Raw genomic sequence first — 19,597 nt, forward strand, 5'->3', positions numbered from 1 at the left:
TAACATGGCCAAAACCAAAACCAAAGGAGGCAAAGTGTCTCCAGGAGGAGCAGGGGGCGGCACAAAAGGAGGACGAGTGGGCAGGAGGACGCGGAGCTGGGAGGAGGACAGAGGCTGTCAAGGCTACGTGACAAACAACAAGGTGACATAAATATCCAGTTGCTCCAAAAAGGAAACTAAACTTTTTTTTTCTTTTTAGCCAAGGCAACATAACAAAGTCCCCACAAAAGAAGAAGGGGGCTCAGACGGAGACACGTTCCAAGCAATGAAAGCATAAAAGTGATACAGGCAAAACTCGATATGTAGAACTATTTTCGAAAAATCTACACATTGATTTAAAGTCAATTAGGAATTATTTTTAAAAATGTTGAATTAAGATTAAATTTGAATTTATCTCCTCCTCAATAGAATTATTTATATTTTGCTAAACACTTTTATTTGTTGCTTAAACAGTTGATTATATGGGAAAGATTGATTAAAATATATAGCAATCAAGAAAACATTTAATTTAATATATTTCCCCCCTTGGTTTATAACTTAGAATATTTATTTAATTTAACGAGTGATCACTGTACTAACCTGCACATGCTGCTGCTGCAGCTGCTGTTGTTGTTGCTGCTGCTGCTGCTGCTGCTGCGTCTGCGGCTGCTGATGTGGCGGTTGCATTGGCCAGACAAGATTGAGATTCCTCGCAGACTTCGGCGGCTGTGGGGGATGTGGGGAGAGCAGGTGATTAGCCGGTGTTCCCGCTGCTGTCTCAAAGTGTATCAAATTGGCGGTATGACGCCGCGCGGGTAGAGCAGGAGGCGGCGTGGCGCAGGGAGACTCCTCCAGATCGCTGTCTCCCTCTAGCGAGTGTGAGAGCGAGAGCGATTGCGAGTTCTGCAACTGTTGTTGTTGTAGTTGTTGCTGCTGCTGCTGTGGTTTGACCTCGTTTGTGTGCGTTTTCTTGGGCAATGTCAAGGAATTGTTGCTGTTCCCATTCCCATTCGCATTGCTGTTGTTGTTGTTGTTGTTTAGCGAAAGCGAACGCGCAAAAGAACTTTTGAAATAGCGACACGGCATCTGGAAATCAAAGTCAAGATCCGCCAACTGCTGCATATTTGCCTTTTGCATTATTACAGTCTCACAAAAACGTTGTCTTCACTTACACTTTCGTTTTAGTTTCTGTTACACGTTTTATTTGATGCTCTGTCTTGCTTTAAATTTGCATTGTTGATGTTTTTCGGTTACCGTTTTTTCCTTTTCTTTTCCCGCTTCCCTTTCGGTTATTGCATTGCTTCACGCACTCTTGTACATCCGCGAACGCACTAACACGCACTTTGCACACACACATACACGAGCAAATTTTGTTGGACACGAGCGAATATTTTCTAATAGTGCAAACATCCAACTAATTGGAAATCAATTGCAATTTCAGCCGGATTTATAAAAGCGCGCGCAAAACACAAAACAAAATTGTGTAAAAATCTTCACTTGGTGGAAACTTCATGTTCTTATTAAAGATTAACAAAGAGTTCTTTCGCATTAACACACAGTTATTGTTTATTATATTATTTCACGCGCCACTTCTTCGTTTCTTCTTATATTTCGTTTTTTTCACTTTCCGTGCAGCCGCTACGCGTGTACTTCGTTCGGGTTTTTTTTTGTTTTTAAGCACGGTATGGAGACGAGGCAGTCGCTTCAGCTTTTTTCCCGTCATATCTGGCTTTCTGGAAGATCAGTTGCGGGAAAAAAGTTAGAATTAAGCTTGTAAAGCGTTGCCGGATCGAAAAATAAATATCTTTCTCGTGTAAGCGATAATTAACAGAATTCTTTCGTGAACGAGAGAGCTGGAGCACTATCGATATATATTGTTATCAAAACATTGATTTTATTGCTCTATCGATGTTAATTTGTGTTACTAACATTTTACACCTTCCATGAGAAGATAGCCATTTTACACGTTTACAGATTCATGTAGAAAGTAAAGTTTATTAACAGATCCTCAATGGCTGTCGAAGTGAGCGTAAGTTAACAGCAGTGTTACCAATCTAGCATATTTGACGAATAGTATGAAACTCGGTATTAGCTTATATCCAACAGTTTAGGTCACAAAAAAAAAAGGTAAACAGAAAATTTATTTTTAGTTTAAGTGTTGTTGTGACTAGCCAACAAAGCAGTGCAAAGTATATACAAGCTTTTGAGAGCAGTTTAATGATCTGTCCGATTTTAGAAAGCAGTGCACCAAGCATTAAATAAGCAGTGCATAGTTAAATGATCGTGTAAAATATTGTAGAAATACATAACATATATACGTAAAATATAATATTAAAGGGTAGCAAATATTCGTTATTTTCACAACATTGGAATTCATTACAACACATTATTTTTAGACCTAATAATGTCACATTAAGTTATCGAAATTCGTTATACTTTCCCCTTTTCCCCGGCGGCATTACCATATGTTCCCAACCAAAATAAGCTACCCCTGACGATTCCTTCGTTGTATAATCCCCTTAATAATTCCATCGCCTTATGTGGTATCTAAATTGGGGGAGACAGCTTGCCAATCAATTTGATTGTGCTGCGCTAATGTTTTGGCCCTGTTTATCTAGCTTTGGGGCAAGGATTTTTTAGCTTTTATCAGATAACTCTTCTGTCACATTTACGAACTTTACGAAACTTTTGAGTTTCTAATTTATTTTTATTTAAAATAATTTTCAGAATTGAAAGTGTTATCGTTACTTTAATCCTACCTTGTTAGGAAGTGATTTAGCTCGATACATATTAATATTTATTAAGCTATTTATAAGCTATTTTTATTCCCTCTGTTAACATGTGCGCATGCCTCTCCGACTCTCTGTTACATAAGCCTTATATAATGGGTGCGAGTGGGACAAGCATAGAGCACTTGCCGGCCGCTCAAATTGCGTTGCTCTGGCGCTCTTCCCTACCCCCTTGCTCCAGATCTGGCAACCACGTGATTTCCACCGGCTGCAGCGAAAAAGCCAGTGAGAGCCAGAGAGAGAGCAAGCACTTAGAGTTAGGTGTCAGAGTGCGACGGCAAAGATTGGGATTGCTCTTGTTTTGATTTTCAATTTGTGTTCCAAGCTCCAGCTCCCCCGCGCCGTCGTGAAAATGATTTAATCTGTTCGAAAATAGTTTCAGTTACGCGTTGTTGCTGTGCGTGTGTGTGTCGGTATCGGTTATTGGTAATTGCAAATCGGTTGTGTCGGAGAGAGCCCCCAAATGAGCGAGCCCAGGGAGAACATCATGGATTTGTCCGTTAGAGGTATGTACCAACGTTCTAAAGTTTCAATTTCATTCAAACTCCCCCCCGCATCACTCTCCGTGACTCCAATTCATTGAAGACACCGCGAAAAGCAAAAACAAAAGACGAAGACACGTGCAATGGCAACAGTGCGAAAATGCGGTTTTTGTTTGCTCTGCCTCTCACTCACACTTCCAGATATTGAAACCGGGAGAAACTAAGCGCTGGGTGGGCGTGTACAAAGCTTTTTGCGCGCGCTTTGTTTTTGTTTTTTGCCCGGGCTAAGCCCCCCATGTGACATATTATTTGATTTGGCCTTCTGATTACTACAAATTGGTTTCCCTACTTTGTTATTTTTGTTGCTTTGCCATTTATTATGCCTTGCTGTTTGCTATGCGGCGAAGTCTTGGGCAAATAGCGGTAAATGAGTCAAGCAAAACAGTAGGGAGAGAAAGAATGGGCGAGAGAGTGCGTTCTGCTCTCAATTAAAACTGCATAAGGTACAGTGATATCGCGATAAGGGAACCAAAATAAAGATCAAGAAATTTGAATATTTTGCAAACAAAAACTAAGAAACAACAAAATATTACATTAAAAATAATATTGTTAGAACCGTAATAATTTCATAATTTATTTCATAATTACAAATTTTTTTATTAACATTATTAACAAGCTTTTAATTTTATATAAGTAACAAATTCTTTTTAATTCTGATTTTAATTTGCAAGACTAACAAATATTTTTTTGGAATTAGAATTTAAAAAAATTACTTTTAAATAACGGAATAAGTCAGTCATCAGAGTGATCACTGTACTTGCTCAAGTAGCGAAGTTACACAGCATGCTTGCCATTAACTGGCCAATTCCAAATGCCGCCTAATTGATATATTGTATCTGACAATCCCCCGATTTCCCGCCCCACCGAAACACCTTGCCACTCCATCGAACGACTTCCCCCGAGATAAACCTGTATTAAACCCCCTTCTGCGATCAGCGGCAATTGATATGACTCCAAAAACCTGACCCCATTGGGTCGGCATTTACTGCCTTTGATATCAGACTAATCAAGTGACCGGGGGTATAGCTCGATAAAATTCTAGAGACCCTTGGCTCTTGGCCCGATTTTCAGTTTGTTGCCATGATGGACTGCTGTCCAGAATTGGTGAAATAGAAGCGACGACGTCGTCGCCACAATCACAATCAATTGCACTGTCATCGTGTCGCCGGCTTCGTTATTTTCTTATCAGTAGGAAAGGAAAGACGAGGTTACCAGGCGACTATAAATATTTACCCTCATGATATAGTTGGGCCGCATAAAAAATGAGTTGTGGCTGGTGCCTTATGATGATTATTATGATTATGATGAGGATGGGGAGCAGAAAGTCAGAGACTAGTTTAATTATAAACATTTACGACAAAAGCAAACACACACACAGTGTGGAAGGGAGTCTTAAGTTGCCAATTATTGCTCACGTTTAGAAAATAGGGCCTGATAAGTCCCAGTCGTCTCACAAAGACTTTTCTTTATTCAGGTATTTTTTGGGGAAATCATTTCAAGACCCTAAGGTTTCAGGTGGTATGGTTAAATTATGAAAATAATTTATTGAAAGGGAGAATTTTTATTTATAAGTTTACGAGCAATAAATCTCTTACTATTGTTACACTGAAAGATGATATTTAATATTTTTCGATTTGTGTTGCTTAAAATATTTAATAATTACCTTTAAAAAATACCTTTTATTAACACATTTTAATTATCATTTATTCTTAACCCATTAAGTGTATTGTGGTTTACATAGTCACTTCTATACCTTTGTATTTACACTAATGAAGGGTATTATAATTTTAGTCAGAAGCTTGAAACGCAGTGAAGGACTCATTTCCGACCCTGTAAACCATATACATTCTTGATCGGCATTTACAGCCAACTCGATTTGGCCATGTCCGGTATAAAAATAAGTTAAAATTTTTTTTTTGTAATATTTAAAAAAAAGATAACGGTTTACATAGTTAACATGTTCAAAAATTGGCAAATATATGAATATTTTTAAATTGAGTATGCAGATATATTAACCTGTTAAAAACTAGCATAGGAAAGCTTTCCAAATTTTAATTAATGATTTTTTTGCGTATTTATGAAGTTATTAAATTTTGATTTTTTTAAAATAGTTTTATGAAATTTAAGGCTGTGTTATGATCGATTTCCAATATCGATCCTATGTTTCAAGTACATATTGCTAGGGTATATAAACATCGGCTTCCCAAAGTTAGTTTTCTTTATTGTTTATTAGCATTTTCTAGCAACTTCTTCTAGCCGATCGACGAAGCTTCTCCGATCAAAAGCTCGTGAGAGCGTAAGCCCCATTCTCTATTCTGCCCCATCTGTCGTTCGGGTTTTTTTCAACGCTCGGATCTGATCACATGGTCAGGTCGTTTGTTGGGGATTTCTTGGCTGTCCCAGAACCTCCTCGATTCTCAGAGCTCCATTCACTTTGCTCCGCCAGATAAGATCGCAGTCGCACGCTTTGCGGCGTGGAAAATTTGCCAATGCAAAGCGCAAGCGTTTGACCCCAAAACAACAACAAAAAACCAAAACATACCCGTACTCTTTAGAGCTTTTGGGAGGCTGATTCCACAAATCATTATCTATACACTAATCTGTGGCCGAAATCGGGTCGCAAAACACGCGACTAACCTGAATGGAGCCTTGGCACGCGCCCCTCAAAAAGTCAAATATAAGACATCGACGAATGTGTCTGGACGGCATTGGAAAATTTCTGGGCAATCTCAATCTTCTGAGTCAGGCGTTTTATTTGGGATCGGTCAAGTCTTGGAATCAAATTTTTGGAAGTGGAAGTGGAAGTGGACTTGGACTGCCGGTGGCGTGATGATAAAAATGTATAGTATATCAATATATATACTATATGTACATATAGCATAGAGGCGATGCCAATGGCATTTGTTATGAATCGTTCTGGTACAGTACCCATTGCGCCATAAAGGGGTATTGCCTTTTTACTTAGATTAGATTCAACCAAACCGGCAGATATTTATTTGGAAAAAAGGGATTATCAAGTCAGTCTTTAAAGCATGATCTTTCCTCACCTGCTATTTATATGTGATTTTTTATTGGGTCAAAAATTAGTTTATAAAATCATTTTGTACATAATGGGGACATTAATTAAGCTTAAGCTTAAATACTGTATTCAAATAATAATGAGGAGTGCACTAATAAGTTTTGATTTACCAAGTTTACTCTGGATGAGGTCATAAAACTTGTTTTTAATAGGAGTTGTTACGAGGAAAGCACTTAGTAGTTTTTAAGGCAATTAAGGAGATATCACCGACTTTTAAATTTATATGGATTCTCAACAGCCGGATCGATCTAGACATGTTTATTTTTTTGTCAGATCGTCTGTCCGTTCCTTAGCAAAGTAGCCTTTTGTTTTGAGGTATATTACATAGATAATAGATAATAATATTAGTAAAGTTCTAAAAAGTACATTAATTCTCATATTTTCTGAACAGCCTGATCGATCTAGACATATCCATTAGGTTTAAGGTATCTAATAAATACTACCTATGATATTGATAATCAATAGATTTTTACATAAATATAATAGAAGTTTATGATTTGCAAATACGTTGTTTAGTTCATTTAACTCGACCTCATCTCACATTATAAATAATGAGTAATATGAGTAACAGTCACCAAATCAATTTACAAATAAAACTCTGATTTCAGCTGTTTTATATAAATATAAATATTCCTTAGCCTCGGATTCGTGGGAATTATGAATACTTAAGCTCACAAATACCTATCAAATATTCGATAAAGTCAGCAGAAAAATCCCGAACCTCTTTACATTCTCCCCTTCGTCCTTCTCCCCACTCTGCCCCGCTGGCCATTACGTCAATTTGCAATAACGAAAAACCAGAGAAATCTAAACAAAACTGCAGCGCCATCAAGTGCGGTAATAAGCAAGCCCTCTCGCTTGCACTCGCTGGAACTCATTCAAATTGCGAATGCGAAACGGTGAGAGTGAGGGGTGGCGAGAGGGGGGTCACAGAAAGTGGGGGCCGTGGGGGAGGGCAGACAAGGGACAGAGGCTTAAAATGAAATGGGGGAGCCGTCGCGTCGCCGCCAACGTCGACGTCTCTGTCGACGACAAAAATTAATATTATGTCATACACATGTATTGCGGTCTGCGGTGTAATCGGTCACTGTGTGTGTGTGTATCAGTCTGTCAGTCTGCATGTGTGTGCGGGTGTATAATTAGAACTACACTGGGGGAAATATCACTTAAATTTAATTTTGATAATACAATACCAAATCGACTTATCATTTCAGTATTTTTTTGAAATCCTATAAAATTAAAATCCAAAAATATATTACAAAATTAATTAAATAATTAATTTCCTTTAAAAGGTTTATTTTTCCAATTTTATTTTGAAGATAAAACAATTCCAGCGGCCATATTTAATTTTAGAAGCCCTGAAGAGTATGCTATAAAAACAGCAAAGTATGCAATGAAATGAGTTCTTCATATTCAGCATTTATTTCTCGTGTTCATAGAGTTCTTTCTTACATTTAAATTATAATAGGCTTTCTATAAATTTTTTTAAGCTTATCTAATTAATCTTTTTTGTATTGTTCTTAATAAAGTGTTGGTAGATTGTTACTAATTTAGGAATATTTTCTCAAAGCACATATTCCATTTAAAAAACACAAATGAATACTTTATTGAATTGAAATCAACGTTGAAATATTTTCGCCTTTATTTATTTTCTGTGTATTATTACACAAGTGTAAACGAGAGCGACTGATAGAGACGGGCTTGATAAAGCGATATCAATCTACACGTGTTGGAATACCGTAGAAACAAAAACAAAACCCGATCGTTCATTGCCACGCAAAAAATAAAAGCGCCAATTTACATAGACCGCTTAGAGAGAAAGAGAGTAGTAAAAAGAGAGAAACATAACGAGAGAGCGAGCCTGGCTTACCACGCATACAATCAAAGCCACATACGTGTGCACTCACACAGAGGCGGTTCAATTAAAAGGCGCCACAAAGATACATAAAAACGGTACTTTTTGCCATTGCCGTTTCGCATACAAATTGCAGGCAATCAATTTGCAACAGCAGTAACAACCACACAAACAACAAATAAATATACAATAAAAGCCACCGCAAAACTATAATCAAGGAGAACATTTTATGAACAAAAAAAAAAAAAAAACACACGACCAATAAGCCAGAGAGCTTTTTATTTATTTATTTTATTGCGTGAACGGTGTTGCTGTGCTTGTGTTTTCGAAACCCAAAATAAAATTGTAATTTTATTGGCCATAAAATTTCACACTAAATATATAAAATGCACAAAAATTGGATCAGCGAAAAATGTTAACAATTGTTGGGGGAATTTCTAGATGGCCAAACCCCAATTAATACAAGGCCAAGTTTATAAATTAACAAAAAAATGAATAGATACATATGTATGCTCGTATATCAAATGATAGAAACAACTTTAATAACTGGTTTTGGCCTAGTGACCAGCTGTAAAAACGATTAAAAGGCAGTGGAACGAAATTTATGATGGGAGATAGAATAGGAATTTTGTTTTAAAAATATTCTAAAGGTTACAATTAAAATTTGTTTAATGGAAAGAAAATAAATCCATGAATACTTCACATTCTATTAATATTTAAAAAAGGTTTTAAAATAATATTTGTTAGTTAAGGAAATATAGAAAATCAGATAACATATGTATGCATGTCTCGAGTTCTTGAAAAGACATTTCAATTAATTTATCAACATAAATTTATTAACTATAATTCCTACAATTTTTTCTTTCATAAAAAGTAATTGAAATGCGGGTGTCAAAATGAGTATTCTTCAGATAAAAGTTATAGACTTTTCCTTTGCTTTTCTCATAAATGTATCAATTGAAATTTAACTATCACAACACACAGAAATACAGAAATTTAATTGAGAGCATTATTTTCCCCCACATTAAATAAAAATGACACACGCAGGCTTAATTAGCGACCAAAACAATCAATTATGAGACCCACATACTTAGCATCATCTCATACCACTGTATTGAGCGAAAGAGGTGGATATATAGCTGTAGAAAGAGAGGGTAGAGAGAGGGAACTACCGGCAAAAAAACAACAAAAAATATATATGTATATAAATAATTGAAAAGTCAACTTAAATAAGCACGTGGTGGAGTTAAGTGCAATATTGTTGTTGCTGCGTGTTGAGCGGAGCTCTCAGCGGTTTTTTTTTCATGCCAGTTTTGTTTTGAATTGCAATGCAACTCAAGTGCGCCGGGTCACTTGTACACACACACACACAGCACACACACTACTCACACACACTCTTATCAGTTGTTTTTGTTGCCTTTGCGGTCTGCTGCTGCTGCCCAGCGGCAAAAGTGTCAACAGATGATGAAAAATGCGCCACTTGAGAGCGAGACAAGATGAAACTGAAACTGAAACTCAACTCGGATACAGATACAAAATTTAGTAATTTCATTTTGGGGAATTATATTAAAAATAATATTTTATATATTATTAAAATCTAAAACAACAGTTTTGATAAAACAGTAATTGTATTTGTGTTTAATTGAATATTACATATCTTAAAGGGTTAATTGGTTTAATTATTAATTTCAGCTAAATTTTGGTTAGTAAAATATTTTACTGTATTGTTTTAACTTTACTTTACAACATTTTCTAAATTTTATTTACTTAAAATTGATTAGATTTCTGGGTAAAATCATTTATTATAAGTTTAATACCTCTTATACCATTTTAATTCGTTTTCATTAGCAGAATATTTAAAAAATAGGTAATTTATTAATAAATCGTGCAGATTATATTAGATTTTAATTGTACCTTTTTATATATAAAATATTTTATTAAACATTATCTATTTAACAAAATTTTTTAGACCTTTTAACAATTTACTTTGCATTTTTATAGCATACTTTTGAGCGTATTTCACATTGATTTTAAACCTTAATTACTTTAAAATGGTATATTTTTGGGATTTATAGATTTATAAACATTTTTTACCCTTTATAACTTTTTAAATGGTTTTTTTATACAGCAAAATTTTAAAAATTTCCTTTTATGCTTTGCAAAGGCTGATAATATACCATTTTTTTTGTTACAATATATTTTTTCTGAATTATCAACTTAATTTCGTGTGTTCTTTTTTTTGAGTGTCCCAATTTTTTGTACTTTTCTATTCCGTTATACAATTTGATGTATTGGCAGGAGCAGTGACAGCGAAAAGGGCAGCCCAGATTGCTGCAGGAGTCCCTAAAGAAGAGTATACGTATTTTTTGTGTTTGTTTTTGTGGCTTGAAAAAAAAAATGAAGGTGAGCGGCGTGTGAAGTTGTGACACTGACAGTTCCATGGATTTGTTATTTTTTCGTGTAATTTTTTGTTTCTTGTTGCTGGAAAAACTCATTGTAAGTGACACTTGTCAGAGGAGGGGACGGGGATGGCGTAAAAAGGGGTTGGGGGCTGTGGTATTCAAACATTTTCGGTTGCTCATTTACGCCCCCAACCAGGAATTTGTCGCACAGATCAATCACAAGACCTAAGCCCATGTCTTACCCCACTCAGCTACCCCCTCATTCCCCCATTCCCCCATTGCCCCATTGCCCCACCCCTCCTACTCACTGTATGGGAAATCCACCCCCCCAAACGGTAAAATGCTGCGTTAATTGACAGTTGACGCTGTCGTCAACGCAGTTGGCGTCGCTGTCGACGTCGTCATCGTTGCCTGACAGTAAATTGAAAAATTGTTGAGATTTCTCAAAATAACGCAAATGTAAAATATCTTAGAAATTACAAACAACGAAAAGCAATCAAGAAAGCAAAAGATACACTGAAAAATCTGCAAATAATGATTTTATCAACAAAGCAAAAGATATACTAAAAGATTTTAAAATAACTATTCCATTTGAGTTAGTATTGATTTTATACCCTTGAGTATATTTTGTATTATTTATTATTGTGAGTTACTATATATTATTATATATTTTTATGTTTTACTACATATTCGCATGTATTTATTTTCTGTGCACCTGTTTCTTGCTCAGCTTCTAATTCTCTATCTCTCTCTGATTTGTATTTATTTGTTCTTTGGCTCGAGCAAAAATAAATTAAACTTTTACGAAAATGCTCGGTTCAAGGTGAGTCTATATATGAGTGTATAGTATAAATAATTTATGCGGCCATAGTTTCTGTACCTCATCAAACCCCCCAATCCCCTATCCTTACTTCTCCCCCGCACGTCACACGCAAAATTTTAATTGAATTTACATTCTCATCGAAGGCATAGGAGAAAATAAAGAAATATATCTATCTGTTTGTTAGTTGATAAGAAACTTGGAAAAGGGGAGGGGGAACAACGAAGAAAAAAAAACTAATTCAATTAACAGTTGGCCAATAAAAACGGAAAACGATTGCCCATTTAACTGGACAACGGGAGGGTGGGGCCTGAATTGAAATAGTGTTCAATAAAATAGAATTGCTCAATCAAAATGGTTACCCAGGTAGCATTATATTCTTATTTTTATTTTGGCTGGCCTTTAAGGCTCCTTTTGCATAGCACTTTTTACCTTTTGTTAAGGGGATATCTAAGGTATATTTGATTTATAAGATGTTTAGAAAAATAAAATAGATATATAGCAAGGAGAAGGAATTTTAAAGTAATAGAATAATAATGTAGAAAATTTAGTAGAAATTCTGATAAAACAGGATTACTTTCTCTGTGTTGTTGAAATATTTTAAATAAATAAAAAATAGTATAAAATCTGAAATATATTTAAATATTTGGGATTTAATTTTAGGAAATTATCAAACTCTTTCTCTGTATCTTTTAAGTAAGTCAAAAAAATACTGTTATTAATGAAAATTCAAACATTCCAGTTTATTTAAGTCTTAAAATTACACTTTTTTCTGAAAATTCAAATAGCACAAGTTTTCTAAGTTCTTAAAATACATATTTTATGAAAACTCAAATTGTTTAAAATTAGTTAAAATTTTTATGGCATTTCTCGCATGACCTTTTGATTTGTTGTGAATAAAACACATTTTTTATGGAACTACTAAATAGTCTGGAACTTTTGAATGTGTTAATTAAAGAGTTTCATGGATTTCAACATGATAAATTTAAGTTATAATGGGAGGAAGGGTATCTTAAAGTCCAAAAACTGAACTGAAACCCCTGTTCAAAGTTCGAAGGCTTTTCCAGGGAGTCCAAGCAGCAAGTGCGTGAGCTGCCACTTAGGGCATTTCCTGCCCCAGTGTTTCCCAAGTGTTTTCTCCCTTTTGGTTAACAAAAAGAGAATGAAACTCATAGATACACATACACCCGTACACAAAACCGACAGTTTATAAATGATCATGCGTGGGTGTGTGCATGTGTGTGTGTAGGTCGTTGGGTGGCAGGAGCTTGTGGGTGGTGGCAGTGGGCGGTGGGCGGTGGGTGGCAAAATCGTGCATGCTTTGTTTGTTTTGCTTTTGTTGCTGCCGTCACGTGGCCCCGTCTTCCTCATCATCTATTCTTTTTTTGATTTTTTTCTATTATTTTGTGGTATTTTTTTTTTTTTGTATTTTGGCATTGAAGCTTTTGTGAGTTTGTTGATTTCTTTCTTATTTGCACTTTTTGTTATTTCAGTGCAGTGGAAATTATCAATATTGTTGTTGCTGTTAGTTGGAAAAATGTTTGACTTCTTTTAAGAAAAGGGAGGGAGGGGCAAAAAAATTAAAATTTTCTGTCTTTCTGTTTGTTTGTCGTTTTTCTTTCCTGAGGAGTGCTTAAATGGTTGAGGAAAGAAGGGAAAACCTAGAAAAACTTGAAGATTCCGTGACATTTTAGGGTGCTCTATTAATCATATGGAGGTTGGAGGGAAAATACTCTTTGAAGTCGTTTCAAGTGTGGGGAGGGTTAAGCAATGGATGGATATAAAGAGATATTTATGGGGAATTGGTTTTTTAAAGGTATTTGGAATTTTAAGGAGTTTAAAGCATTACAGGGAATGCTTAAATGTATAAATAATGATTCAAAGAACTGAGTTCATGAAGTAACCTTAGAAAAAAAGATTTATAGTAGATTATATCCAATACAATCACAACCTGTCCTGTAAAAACTACACCTTAAACTGTGAATAGCTTTAATATCTATTTCCTCTTTACAAATTTAACTCAAACTAAGTGTTCTAGTAGAATTTTCTATGCTAATTTCCTAATAGAATGCCCCACCTTATCAGATGCCCTTACTTTAAGATAAATATGTATTCATACACATATACTAGATACTTAATCATATAGTTTATGCCACCTGCTATTGTTGATTTTTCCCTGTTTCTTTTTTTCTTATGTTAGTTACCCCTTTTAACAACAGTTGACGGGCAAAAGTTAATTGCATCATAATTAATTCTATTCATCAGTCTGTGTATCTATGCATCTAGAGATCTATTCAACCGTAGATAGATCGAACTGTGTGTAAACAGATCGACAATCATTGCATACATTTAAAACCTTTTTGAGAAAAAGTGCTAACAAAGGAAAAAACTTGAAAAAAATATTCTCGTAGTTTGGTGTTATTAATTCATTTGCGTGTTGCTAATGAATTGACTCAGTCGAAGTGTATCCAGCAGATACATGTGGCAACCGAAAAGTAGTGCAGTGCAAAGGCAGTGTATCTTTTTTTTTTGGGAGTGTGCTGGAGACATTATTCTTAAGTTGACTTGAAGAAATTTTTAGACCAACTTAGAAAGGGCTCCCCCGTCGTATACAAGGCAGAAGCTACATATGTATATACCCCATGGCTTCCCCCTAATCTTCTCGAAAGATCAACAAAAGAGCACACGTACTAATTCCGTCATTCATTTGTACGTTAATTTGTACAACTTGTCGTCGTTTGCGCCGTCGTCCGTTGTCCGTTTTTCGTTTCGTTTCGTTTCGTATAAATGTGCGAGATTTCAAATAGAGCAAAATGTAGTTCAGATCTCTGAGGTATATACAAACAGAGATATATGTGTATGTACATATATGCATCTAGCTGGGCTAGCTGATAATGGGTAATCTCCATCCGTGTGTTAGCATGTGTTAGAGAAACAAACAGAGGCAATATATAGGTATAGGTATAGGTATAGGTATAGGAATGCTCTGCTACATATCCCACAGATCGCTAAACATGATGATCTTCGGCGTAGATATTGTATCTATGACAGGTCCCTGCTAATGTCCACTAATTAAACGAATTTCGGTTTATGGATTTTCAATTTTCATCGCCTTTTGGTGCATTTTTGGAGGGCAGAAAACTTTAAAACTTAACTTCTTGTAGTTGATGTATGCCCAAGGCCGATCACCGATGGATTTTGATAAGGAACTCGTGTGTATATTATTATATATATATTCTTGGGACCGTATATGTTTGCTCGTTGATATGTGCAGCAGTGTCCCGATAAGGTGAGCCATATTTGCCAGCAACCGGTGGAGAACCTAAAATTCGAAATCCATTTTTTCTTTTTATTTTCACTGCCTGCGACATTTCAGAAAATGCCAAAGCAAATACATTTTTTCGGTTAGGTACAGAGGCACATGGATATATTGTACACTGGGGAAATAAAGCAGTTTGAAAAGGAAAATACTAGCAAATAATATAAACATATTATTGTATGTATAATAATGTTATTTTCTCAGGAAGAGGTCGTTTTGAAGGAAAATGTTATTGGTTTTGGGTTTAGGTTTACATCTAATGACTTTAATGCATTTTTTTAAGATTATTCTCTTTACACTTTACACACAATTCATTTTTGAAAGGTCTTAAATCTCACAAATAAAATATCTAATAAATAGTTGTGGAAAACGAGCGGTTCCCGTTGACAGTTTAAATACATAATAAAAAGAATATAAATTTGTCTGAAATTAAGTATTTTTTTAAAACATCCTTTGTTTTTAAAAAGGTTTTAAATCTCACAAATAATATATCTAATAAGGAGTTGTGCAAAACAAATAGCAATTGACATTTCAAATATAATAAAGATACACAGATTATTAACACATAATTAATACATTATAAATCTCTTCAAAATTAAGAATTGATTCTTATTATTTTTCCCCCTGCATATTCAATATATATATATAACTATGCAGCGATATATATAGAGGTGTCCGTCGTTGGTTCCTTGACAAGCTGACATCTCGTGATGGGCAACATTGTTGGAACTATCTAAACCAAGGAGATTCATATTTTTCGGTTCGAAAATGCGTTCACCCACACTTTCAGATACATTTTGCGCTTTGTCTTTCTTTTGTTGCATTCGGAAATGTGACTAGATGAACCCTTGGGTCAGACGGGGGGTTTTCCGAGGGGGTCAACCCAAGTCGCCTCGGCATAATTTATGGCGCTCGAACACGTTCTCGTAGAGGGACTCTGAATGGGAATGACGTTTCCGCCTTGTAGCCACAGCCAGAAGATACAAACTAGAAGACACATCCATCTATCTATCCATCCGAAATATATATATTTATTTGTGTGCCGAGTTATTTGTCTATGGCTTTCGGATTTGGATTCAGAATCGGATTTTCTCCTGCCACCGCTTCCTAGTTCGCTTCTTCATGTCACATGATGACAGGCGACAGTTTTTCTATGTTCGTTCGAAGAAATTACGTTTTTTCGGGTTCCTAAACTTTGTGTATACATATATCCCCTCGATTCTCGATTCTCGATTCTGTTCTTTTGCATTTCTGGGCCCTGACTCATCGCACAAAATGGCCAAAATAGTACACGAATCCCCTTTGGCTTATTGTACAGTCAAATTCGGTTAAACTATTCTCACACGAAGAGCTTTGTAGTTGATCAGTTGTTGATCTCGTTGAAGGTTGTCCATTGGTGAAACTTGAACGTTTATTAATTTATTAGCATCAATGAAGGTCAGCGGGAAATTTTTTTGGGCAGCAAAAAGGGCAGACAATGTCGTAATCAGGGTTACTTTAAATAATCTGTTTCAGTTGATTGTTTATAAATTGTAATAAAACATTAATAGTGAGGTAATTATTTAAACAAATTTTCAATAATTTGTTGGAATAGGAAATCAAATATTATGTATTTAGTTAAAATGAATATAATGGATCCTAAGGACATATTTTTGTAGCTTTTATATGGTTTAAGGATTGTTTAGAAGATAATAATAATATAATAATAAATCAAATTATTTAATCATAAGAAAAATCAAAGCATTTAAATATCAAGAAATACAAAATTACGCAAAGCTACATAAATATCTTAAAATATAATTACTTTGTTACATATTGCTAAATAATGTCTATAAAAAAAAAAACTATTGAAATAGGCTCGATGACGATCATATTTCGTATTTTAATTATTTTGTTTACTCGCGGCAATTAATTGAGTGTGAACCTTATCAGCGCAGATACTTTTTGTTTCGTTCTAATCGGAATAAAACATGAGGTCCAATTGGTGCTAGTTGCCACCTGGGAACTGCCCTCTTTTATTTATAATTATTACAATTATAATTTATTTTTGGGAAGACCAATTTCAAGGCGATCCCATTGCCTGATTTTTTTTTTCTAAATTCCCTCTAACCCTAAAGTGCAAAAAGTTCTCGCTGAGCTCTATGCTCTATTCTTGATTCTACAATATTTTGTGTTTATTTATACAAATTACAGAAAAGAAATAAAAGCAAATAAAAAGGCAGAAACAACTACAGAAAACTAACAAAAATTTCCACACATTAAAAAGGTTTTCATAGCTATGAAATCAACTCACGTGAGCGCTGCTGCAGTCGACGTCGCTGTTAGGAATAATAACAAAAAAAATATATATAGAGAAAAAAAAAACAAATAGCAAAAAAAAGCACAACCGAAATAGTGAAAAATAAAGAAACTGGCAGATAAATCAGAGAGGGAGAGCGAAAGACAGAACCTAAAAACATTGAAATGAACGCTATAGTTGCCGCAGTGCCAAACACACAGGCGAAAGAAACAGATACAGATACAGATAAAGATACGGATACAGATACATCTACGGATACTCGTACAACCACAAACGTCAGCGTTTTGGTTCCATTGACGTAATAGCCAAGCGGAGAGCAACAAATAAAAAACAACCGACTTTTGCATGAGTAAATTGAAATGAAGCAAAATAAATAAAAATTGGCCGGCTAGCAGCGATCTCTCAGATACTCAGATACTTCTAACCGAGAGATACTTGTTCTGAGAGAGACTGAGCGCAAGCAGGCGAGGGCCATGTGAACTTTGAGACGCAGTGGAAAATGCCAAAAGTTTGGCGCGAGTGTGAGTGAGAGGCCAAGTGATTAGACGGCAATTAGAGGCATTAGAAAGGGAGGGGTCTATTTTGACACCAAGTCAGAGAGAGAGAGAGAGGGGGGCAAGCGAGCTATAGCTTAAGTTTAAGCTTAAGCTGCTCAAGTATATTTCTACGATTAAAACTTCAATTTGCACACAAAGTATTGTAATTCGATATTAGTTTAATGAAGTACATTACTTAAAAATTGTTAAAACAGTTTGGGAACTGTAAGGGCACCGCAGACTTTAAAGAATTTTAGATTTAAAAAGATAAAAAAGGATTAAATCTTTAATTATTTTGTAGTACGGATATTGCATTATTATAATAAAATATAATTAAAGATAAAGTTAAAGTTAATAAAAATTAATTGATACAAAAGTTTGGTAATTATAAGCATACTTTTTAATTATATTAGATTCATATGAACTTCTAGATAAAATTTTGACATATTGATCAATTTTAGATTAAATAATTCCTAAAGCTTATAATTCCCAACTGATTTTGGCAAACATCTGTATATTTAAACAGCTTTTCAAGCTATCAAAAACATTAAAAATATTTATTTGTTTAATTTGTAACCCTTTAAGTCTTCAATTTTTAAATATTTTTGTTAAACCCTTTTTTTGTTTTAAATTTTTTTTTTTTTTTTTTTTTTCTTTAAGTTGCGCGCGCCGTTGCCAAAAATAAAAATCCCAACACGCGGGAGAGAGAAGCCGCCGCCGCCAGAGAGAGTCAGCGTGTGAGAGCGGTGTATCTCAATCCGAGCACACACCATGTATCTGTATCTGTAAATGTATTTGTATCTATGAGTTCGCCCTTAGCCGCTCTCTGAAGCTGGCGCTCTCTCTCTCTTCGATTCTCTCGCGGGCGGCGTGTTTCTACACTTTGCAAGCGTGTGCCAGTCAGAAGTTAGTTGAACATTCAGCGCTACAAAAGCCACGCTAAAAACATAACAAAATTAAAAATCAAAATTCACTCAAAAATTCATTTTGTTTAAACCCCGAAAAAATTTAATTGGCAATATTATTCGAGCAATTAAATCAAATTTAATAAGAAAGCTAACTAAAACTAATATAATGAGAGCTTTACCGAGAGCTAAAGTTCAAAGAAGACCAACCGAAAAGCACGTGTCACTGCCGAGCAGTTGAAACAAATGCATAGCAACCAAAAGTGAAATATTAAAGTGAAACTCTCAAGAATAATTTTAAAATTAAGAAATATAAATCACAAAATATTAGCGCGTGTTTGTAGGTTTGTCTGCGTGGAAATATAGAAATAAATATATATATCTTTGTGGGTTTGTGTGTGTGATTAGGTGTGCGAGTGTCTGCGTGAGTGTAATGTTCAAGTTTTGTTCATAGTGCAAAAAGCAGTGTAAAACAAACAGAAACAACAATCAGCTGACTTGCGCGCACTCTCTCTCTCAGTATCTCTCTCTTTTGCTCACGTACTTTGGTGCTTCTCCCCCTGCATTCTCAAGTCTCCACTTTAGCGGGAAATGCACCGCCGAGTGCAACGGTGAATAAGAGAATAAGCTTCGGCGTGTAGAGTTGGCCCCACTTCCGCATCCTCCTCGCTGTACGCTGTATTTTCTTTCGGCGACCTTTCGAACTTCGAAATTCGGCATTGGTAGTGGTGGTGGTAGTGGTAATGGTGCCTATATAGGCGCTTGTCACATGCGCGCTACGTCGACAGCGACGCCGGCAGCACGTTGGGGACGAAAGGCCCGAAGACACGCCGACACCCACACAACGCAGCGCACGAACCGAACCGAACCAGCCGAGCGGCGCGCAGTCATCGTTTTTACAGTAAAAACAGCAGCGGCAGCAGCGAGTCACACGTCGAGCGTCGTTCGTTGAGATACAAACGCACGGATACGCGCGGATACAAGAGCAACGCACCGCATATACCTTCTAATCTCCAGAAAGGATATCAAATAAATCACTATTCACTAACCGATATCGCAGAAAGTAACAGTA

General features: G+C 35.6%; 2 protein-coding genes and 1 long non-coding RNA gene across 12 annotated transcripts in view; 1 reads left to right on the top strand and 2 right to left on the bottom strand.

Moving 5' to 3' along the window:
* LOC110189092 (uncharacterized) overlaps positions 1-1,712 on the bottom strand; it is a 35,855-nt gene extending 34,143 nt beyond the window's left edge. The window contains exon 1 of the mRNA XM_086834061.1: positions 580-1,712. Within this exon, the coding sequence (XP_086690187.1) occupies positions 580-1,116 (537 nt within the window). The 5' untranslated portion in view covers positions 1,117-1,712. The remainder of the gene's footprint in view (positions 1-579) is intronic.
* Positions 1,256-19,476, bottom strand: LOC147643478 (uncharacterized). Its single transcript, XR_015271976.1, has 3 exons — positions 19,070-19,476; positions 17,079-17,103; positions 1,256-1,712 (listed from the first exon to the last, which is right to left on the bottom strand). It is a non-coding gene; the product is annotated as an uncharacterized LOC147643478 (long non-coding RNA).
* Pdp1 (PAR bZIP family member Pdp1) overlaps positions 3,004-19,597 on the top strand; it is a 71,034-nt gene continuing 54,440 nt past the window's right edge. For 4 of the 10 annotated variants that reach the window (XM_086834050.1, XM_086834053.1, XM_086834056.1 and 1 more), the window contains exon 1: positions 18,426-18,869. Coding sequence is in view for 1 of the 10 variants with exons in the window: in XM_086834058.1 (XP_086690184.1) it covers positions 3,232-3,274 (43 nt within the window). In the remaining 9 variants the exon portion in view is untranslated. Of the gene's footprint in view, positions 3,275-18,425; positions 18,870-19,138; positions 19,595-19,597 lie in introns of those variants that run through there. The other 6 variants (XM_086834051.1, XM_086834054.1, XM_086834057.1 and 3 more) reach the window with 3 other exon arrangements.

The sequence above is a fragment of the Drosophila serrata genome, unplaced genomic scaffold (assembly GCF_035046125.1).
Source record: "Drosophila serrata isolate PLE 108 unplaced genomic scaffold, ASM3504612v1 contig_272, whole genome shotgun sequence".
NCBI classification, from domain to species: domain Eukaryota; kingdom Metazoa; phylum Arthropoda; class Insecta; order Diptera; family Drosophilidae; genus Drosophila; species Drosophila serrata.